Genomic DNA, 8,205 nt, shown 5'->3' with positions numbered 1-8,205 from the left:
GGTTCGAAATTTTTTCAAGCTCAAAAAATCAGCTCGACTCGGCTCGAACTTAGTTTCAAACCCAGTCGAATCAAGCTTTTTCGAGTTGAGTCGAGCGAGCTACCAAGCTAACTTTGCTCATGTACAGCCCTATCTCTAGCTATGTCATGATAGGGGTAGTACCCAATACACATCCTTGTCACAATATGAATGGTGCAAATCATAGGCCCATCTTGATGGAGAATATACCAAAAATATACTATTTGGACTATACAAACCATGGAATCTTACTACTTGAATTTAGACTATCGGCTGCATTATTCTTTATCATTAAAATTGATAGCAACTAACAACTGAATGTTTTGAAACATTATTTGTGAGATATCTCACTTATAATTTCCATGCCTGGTCTATAGACCCGACCAACCAACGTAATGAATGGGTCGGGTAATTGTGACCTGATGGTGATCCTACCCAATTTTAACGGATGGGTTTGCATCCAAATTTCTTACTTTAGGTTCTTAAATGGATGGGTCTGCCGGGTCAACCGGAACTAAATTAACTCAATTTGTATGGTCGCAGTTAAAGACGAGTGAGAGATCTACCATGACTTTTGGCACATGCCTAAATAGTTAGTTGTAATGTCAAATCACACATAAATCTAGTGGGGACCTGCTCAATAAAACCAAGGATTAAAAGAGCTTATTTGGGTTATAAGATAAGCTAATCTCTTTGGGTTATAAAGATAAAAGTTCAATCCAATATTACATCATGTTGGACCATATTGGCATGTGATGGGATGATGGGAAGGGAGTTAAAACTGCCAAAGGTAGTGCCTCTCCTGTCTACCACTATCATATTGAATCATTGAGCGTGATATCTCTGTACCAACCGTTACACGTGACTCGTAGGTAATTGGCATATCGGATTTAACATATCATATCAAATCGTATCCGTATTTAGCGGCACACTTTCTGAATATCACATTATTTGCAGAGGAATGCATCAGATACATCCGAGGTTTGAGCTATCATCCAAAACCAATTATACAAACCAATATCAAAATGACATATAAAGCTATATATATCAGCCCCGAACAATCATATATATTACTTAAAAAATAATAATAATAATTCATTCGCACTCACACCCTAGTGGATTTCCACCACAATGAGTGGTACTTGATCTCGCACACTCACACCATGGAAATTTTCACCACAATGGGTACTTAAACCCATGATCTTGTGTTGAAACTCTTATTAGTCCACCACTGAGACATGAGTAAGGACCCTAGAGCAATCTCGATGCGTGGATATTGGTAGTGAATGATAAGAAACCCCATGTAGTGATTAAAATCGGGACATAGGATTTGGTGGGTTAACCAGTTGATGTAGAAGGGCTCACAGAAAGTTTCATGGCTAAGATGGATTGGAAAAGGCCCGGTCGACGACAAAAGTAATCCGGACCGTTAAACCTTAAATCGGCTGTATCTCACAATCCGGAATGAGTTATCGGATGCAAAATATATGATTTTGGGGTAGAACGAGCTACTTTAGCCACCCAACCCACTATGTCGGGTTGCACAAGCTGGATTTGCAAAATACCATTAGATCGACGATTATTTCCTTATTTTAATTCCCTCTTTTTTTTATTTACTATAAATAATAAGTTTTAGTTTGATTATAAGTCTTCATTCATTGGACTCTAGGAATTGCACCCAATGTGAAAAGTGCTTACAATAATTAGGAGAACAACTTCGTGAAGCTAAATAGGACACTTCCTATTTTTGGCCGAAAACCTTGCGCATTTGTAGACATCACGATCACCTATAAATAGTAAGTTTACTATTTATTGTAAGTTGCAAATTCTAAGAGTTTTAGGTGTAGTTCTTGGTATTCCTATTTAAAAGATTGTGAACTCATTTATTTCGTTTATCAATCAATTCGAATTTTATAGAATTTATTTTCTATTTTCTTGTTTTTTTTTCCTCTTGGATTCAAGGAGTCTCCATGAGGAGTCTAGAGAAGTTCTGTAAATTCGAAACAGTTATTCCTTTGAGAAAGAAGGTGCTTGGCCTCACATCCTTCCCTGCGTCACCAGTTTGGTGGGGAAGTAATTTTTTTAATTATATTATTATAAAATAAATTAATTTTCTCTCTCAAAAACTACACATCCACCTCTAAAGAGTCCATCAAGTCATGCTTTGACTTGGAAAACTAGGCCTAAGTCCATGGTTCTTCAATGACCGGGCCTTGTTGACCATGATATGATGTATTGACGTACTGGGATCCAGAGCTTATTTTCGTATCTGCATGGCAAGACATTTTGATTTCTGGGACCTTGGTTTTGAAATCTAAGGTTGGGGTGGTTTGGAAATCAAAGGTTGGGATCATAGCATTTCCGCCCATAGTTTTTAAATAACGTTTAAAAAATGTGAGTCTGTGTGACTCACCTCATATCTCTTGGGAGCGGATTAGGTGGTACCCTTACTGTGGAGCCTACCTTGATGATTTGTTGTGTATCCATGCCGTCCATACGTTTTTCCAGACCATTTTAGAAAACGGTCCCAAAAATTAAGCAGATCTAAATCTCAGTTGGACCACACCACAGGAAACAATGATTATTGAATGCCCAACATTAAAAACTTTCTAGGGCTCACTGTAATGTTTATTTGCCATCCAACCTTTTGATAAGGTTAACCAGACCTGGATGAAGGGAAAATACAAGGATCAGCTTGATCTAAAACTTTTGTGGACCACAAAAAGTTTTTTAACAGTAATTCACCATTATTTTTAGTGGTGTGGTCCACCTGAGATTTGGATCTGCTTAATTTTTGAGATCATCCATAAAATGAACTAGAAAAACGGATGGATGGCATGGATATAAAACATACTGATCAATTTGGGCCCCACAAGGTCAGGGTAACACCATATCAGCTCCTATATCCCTTGGCTCCCTCTTTTCGCACAAAACCGCTGAAAACATGTATGTGGTGTCCCATCCCTTCATCCGATTTACTTTTAAGTACCATTGTCTGTATTGGGTCCCACTCATGATACCGGTAAAAGGGTGATAAAACAACCATAAAAGGTGAATCTTCTGACCGCGTGATAAAAAACAGTGATGAAAAGTGGGTGGGTGATTGTGGGATTAGTTGGTGGGGCTCAGTTACACCCATAGATTAATATAGAGAGAGAAAAAAGAGAAAAATAATAAGAACATGCTATCCTATTCTATGGGCGTAGTTTAGAGGTGAGGCAAAAGCACAGGGAGTAATAAGGTGAAGTATGTCATTTTCAGTGAAAATGGAGAGTCATACGTCTCTCTGTCTTCTATATTCCGAATGTCGCGTTCTAATGTTTAAGCAATCTCTAGCAAATGGGCTCTCTTTCTCGCGCATGAATCATGTCTCTCTCGCCCATTCCTTCCTCGATAATTGTCTCTCATTAAAAATATCTAAAAGAAGACAAGACTCCTACTAGTACTCCACCACTACCACCATGCAACATCCCAGCCGATCACGATGTGGGTCCCACTGTGTACATCCCTTAGGATTAAAACATTCTGTGATGAATCATACACGTAAAAAAAGAAATGGGTAGTTTGAAATTTGACTAACAGATCATCGATCCCCAACTAGCTTCTATTGCACACTGAATACTGGCCCTTTTTTTTTTTTTTTTTTTGTGGGGTCCTAGTAAGTTACACGGTGGGACATGCTTGATAAGCGGATTAGATCTTAGACGTTGGTAGTATGCTAACTGAAGTGCAGTTGAGTAAGCACACATTGCATGTGGTGTGGAGTAATTAAGGAAAATGAAGAGTAGCCCAGGCGTCCCCACCAAAGAAGGTAGCTGAGGAACGAAGCAAGGGTCAGATCATGACCAAGGTGGTGGGCCATCCCAAAGAGATGCCTCTCCATACTATTCCACGAGCGTTTGTTTTCTTTTTCTACTCTTCCCTATCTTTCCCCAAACGCCTATAAATATTGCCACCATGGCTATCCACGTATACAGATAAACACACACATATATTCACATAGAGAGAGAGAGAGAGAGAGAGAGAGAGAGAGAGAGAGAGAGAGAGAATGGAGATGTCATTCCCAGTAATCAACATGGAGAAGCTGGAGGGAGAAGAGAGAGGAGTGACCATGGAAGTGATCAAAGACGCTTGTGAGAACTGGGGCTTCTTTGAGGTAACTACTACTCTTCTTCTTTCCTCTCTCTATACTAAGACTGTTGATGGGTCATCTCCTAACAAGTGTGCCACCAGCCTCAACCCCTAAGAGGGGACTGTTTATCAAGTGGACCACCATGTTGATTGGCTGTAAACTAAAATCTCAGATTACTCTTACCATAATCTCATGGCAAGTCCTTACTGTTCAGTGGTGATCATAGCTCATTTCAGACCATCTCGGTAGAGGCCCACAACAGGAACAGTCCTGATCGATCACCAAACACGTGTGTTATTTGATGTACTAACGAAGGTTTACATGGGTTTGTGAAGCTATTGAATCATGGTATCACACCCGAGCTGATGGACGAGGTGGAGAGGCTGACCAAGGAGCACTACAGCAAGTGCATGGAGGAGAGGTTCAAGGAAGCTATGGCTAAAATGCTTGAGGGAGCTGAGTCGTCCATCGACGACATGGACTGGGAGAGCACTTTCTTCTTGCGCCATCTCCCAGAATCCAACATGTATGAGATCCCAGACCTCACTGATGATTACAGGTAAATTCTCTTATATACCGAGTCGAATAACTTTCAACAAATGGAATTTCTTTTCTTTAAAATTGTTTTCGTCTTGTGAACGAATATCATGTAGAAAGACAATGAAGGAATTCGTGGAGAAATTAGAGAAACTGGCTGAACAACTGTTGGACTTGTTATGTGAGAATCTGGGGCTGGAGAAGGGATACCTGAAGAAGGCATTCTGTGGAACCAAGGGCCCCACATTTGGGACCAAGGTCAGCAACTATCCTCCGTGCCCACGGCCGGAACTGATCAAGGGCCTTCGTGCTCACACTGACGCTGGCGGCCTCATCCTCCTCTTCCAGGACAACCAAGTCAGTGGTCTCCAGCTCCTCAAAGACGACCAATGGATCGACGTTCCTCCCATGCGTCACTCAATTGTAATCAACATAGGCGACCAGCTTGAGGTTTCATTCCTTTCTCTAAGCTCACTCTCAAAAACAGGGGTTGTCCAGGTTTTCTCGGTCCAACTGATAATTTAACAAGCACCATCTTGGAATTTTTTTTTTTATTTCAAGGCTTGACTCGGTCCAACTGATAATTTAACAAGCACCATCTTGGAAATTTTTTTTATTTCAAGGCTTGAAGATACATATTCAGTCTAGCCTACTTGTGGCTAACGTTAGACTAGTACGCAAGAGATGGACAATCTCAACCGATATTCACTCATTTCCATTCATATACTTATCTATAGTATGCACAACTGTAGATACATGCCTTGTAATATATTCTAATAGCTGATAGCAATACAACCTTTCTTAGCCCGGCGTCAACCCCTAAAAGATAAATCCTGGCTGGGTCAATAACTACATGAGCTAGAAATTAGGCCCGTGTGATTAATTGGGTGGTTTTGGTTTGGATTGATTAATGCAGGTGATCACCAACGGTAAATACAAGAGCGTGATGCACCGGGTGGTGGCCCAGACGAGCGGAAACAGGATGTCAATTGCTTCATTCTACAACCCTGGGAGTGATGCTGTCATCTTCCCGGCGCCGGCACTGGTGGAGAAAGAAGCAGAGGAGCACAATGAGGTGTACCCGAAGTTTGTCTTTGAGGACTACATGAAGCTGTATGCAGGCCAGAAGTTCCTGGCCAAGGAGCCAAGGTTTGAGGCCATGAAGGCCGTGGAAACTGTGAATTTGGGTCCCATTGCAACTGCTTAAGAGGGCTTACATAGAAAGGGAAAGAAAATATTTCCCTCTCTCTCTCTCTCTCTCTCTCTCTCTCTCTCTCTCTCTCTCTCTCTCTCTCTCTCTCTCTCCCTCCCTCCCTCCCTCTCTCTCTTTCTCTATCATGTGTGAAAGTTGGTGTGATGTGTGCTTGTCAAATAGGTAAGGTGTCCATGGCTACCTTGATGTTGTAGTATGACTGATGAACACTACCATCTACTGTATCTGTGGGTCTTCCATGTAGAGAATGACTCTAAATATGTTATTATTGTTAGTATTGATTGTGTTCCAGAACATTTGAAGAGCTTTTTTTTTTCCTTCTCTATGCACGTGATTTTGATTATCTTGTTTCAGCTTGTACTGGTCGGGCAATGATTTAGGGCTCTCAAAATTGATCTATGGGAATTCACCATAGATGGACGATACCCCAAAAAAGCTCATGGACTGATCCTGTCCACCCATTTTGGGACCTTTTCAATTGAGTGTGGACCATTGTTTTCTCTCTTTTCTTAAACATCTACTTGGAGGCCATGAATTGAAGAGTTAAGATTTTCCTATTAAGAAGTGATTTGGGGGCAGGGTTCATGGTCATAGATGCCTAGCAGATTCAATTGTTTAGTTCCAAAACCATGCCCCACTTGTAGAAAACTGACTGTGACCATGGATCATGGACTAATTTTATTTTTGGTGGAATTATGCGACTTTGCACTGTATGTGCAGGTTTTCAATTCCCAGAGGTTTGCAGTTGAGGCGAAATCTTGACAGTATATGTGCAGGTTTTCAATTCCCAGAGGTTTGCAGTTGAGACTAAATCTTGACAGTATATGTGCAGGTTTTCAATTTCCATGATAGTAGTCAGGAGAATAAGTCTGATGTGAGCTTTCTTGAATGGGCTTTCTACAATTCTCTGCAAAACTAACCAAAAGAAGGATAGGATTTTTGTGGGAAAAGTGATTTTTGCTTTCCATTATTTTTTAAATGGATTTCCAACATAGTAGCTAAAGCTCAGGCAGTGTTGGGGATTTATGCTGCCGAATCACACAAATCTAGATCTAAGACACCAATTCAATAGTAACAAGTAATTACAGAAGAACATAAAGATTTAACGTGGAAAACCCTTTCGGGAAAAAACCACGGCACAAAGCAACAGAAATCCACTATGAAAAGAAAATTACAAGAGAGAGGACTTACCTGATTCGAACAACCTCGAATCTCACCCCTGTTACACCCTTTAATAACCCTAGAACCCTTGGAAAACTCTTAGATAGCTTTTTTAAATACTTTAGAATAGCCCTAGGGACTTCTATTTATAGTTTAGAAAACTCTACTCACGCACCTAATCTGGAAAAGTCCGGAAACTATTTCAAATTTACGTAGTCCGCGCAGGATCTGCGTAACCTCGACTGGTCGAGCCAAGGCCTCGAGCATAACCTCGACTGGTTGAGCTGAGGCCTCAACTGGTCGAGGAACCCCCTTGACCGGTCGAGCCATCCCCTCGACTGGTCGAGCGGCCCGGACACCAAAAACATGTGCTCGCTAGACTTTAAGTCGAGCAGCTTCCTCAACCGGTAGAGCAACCCAAAAAAACAGATTGAAGGCTTCTAACAACAGGCAACACTCAATGGGATTGATTAATCTCATCATTGAGTCTTTGAGGCCATGACAAGCCCCCTCTCCCCATTCCCTGGTCCATTTTGTATCAGGTGGGGATCCTCCCTTCTTTTTCTGTGGTACAACATTTATGATTTTGCAGTAGAGTTACAGGTGGTGTGTTTCCCACCTTTTTGGAAAAAAAAAAACAAAAGAAGAAAGAAGGTTGAGGTGGGAAAGCAATTATCTCAGTTCATCTGAGATGCAACAGGAGAAGTGTCCTCTTTCTTAGGTTCGGCAGCAATGAAGTGGAAGCTATTAGTTGTTGTAGCTATGCCCCCATATCAACGAGTTCTGCCCATCACTGGATCCACTAGAAGATTCAAAAGCAGAACCTTGGCCCTTTGACATTGGGCGTAGCTGGAATGCTGGCCGTTGAGACCACATGGTAGTTGGAGTTTGTTGCTTTGTATAGTTGTTGGGGCTGCTAACTGTAGGTAAGGTGGCCGCTGAGATTAGAAATGCCAAAAAATACTTCAATTTTAAAATTTTCAATGATGGAATTTCTTTGAATAAGCTATCAAAATCATCTTCTTTGCTGGAACAAAATATGATGGAGATGAAGGAAAGCCTACAAAAATGTATATTCTCAACTAAAAGTGAAGAAAACAGTACTATATATACCCACTATGCAATCTCTATATTTTCTAAACTA

The 8,205-nt window shown here is 41.0% G+C and overlaps 1 protein-coding gene across 1 annotated transcript; it reads left to right on the top strand.

Annotated features, from left to right (window-relative positions):
* Positions 1-4,005: 4,005 nt before the first annotated feature.
* LOC131219606 (1-aminocyclopropane-1-carboxylate oxidase-like) lies at positions 4,006-5,921 on the top strand. Its single transcript, XM_058214847.1, has 4 exons — positions 4,006-4,174; positions 4,486-4,709; positions 4,804-5,137; positions 5,604-5,921. The coding sequence occupies exons 1-4, from the start codon at positions 4,067-4,069 to the stop codon at positions 5,892-5,894; spliced, it is 957 nt and encodes a 318-aa protein (XP_058070830.1). The 5' UTR covers positions 4,006-4,066; the 3' UTR covers positions 5,895-5,921.
* Positions 5,922-8,205: the final 2,284 nt, after the last annotated feature.

Source organism: Magnolia sinica, chromosome 11 (assembly GCF_029962835.1).
Source record: "Magnolia sinica isolate HGM2019 chromosome 11, MsV1, whole genome shotgun sequence".
In the NCBI taxonomy this organism is placed as follows: domain Eukaryota; kingdom Viridiplantae; phylum Streptophyta; class Magnoliopsida; order Magnoliales; family Magnoliaceae; genus Magnolia; species Magnolia sinica.
This window is presented reverse-complemented; position numbering and strand designations above follow the sequence as displayed.

Bases quoted from the DNA above. Each gene is read 5' to 3' on its own strand.
- LOC131219606 (XM_058214847.1), top strand. From the start codon at position 4,067: ATGGAGATGTCATTCCCAGTAATCAACATGGAGAAGCTGGAGGGAGAA. The intron at 4,175-4,485 runs GTAACTACTACT...GGGTTTGTGAAG, and splicing joins AGAACTGGGGCTTCTTTGAG to CTATTGAATCATGGTATCAC. The intron at 5,138-5,603 runs GTTTCATTCCTT...TGATTAATGCAG, and splicing joins ACATAGGCGACCAGCTTGAG to GTGATCACCAACGGTAAATA.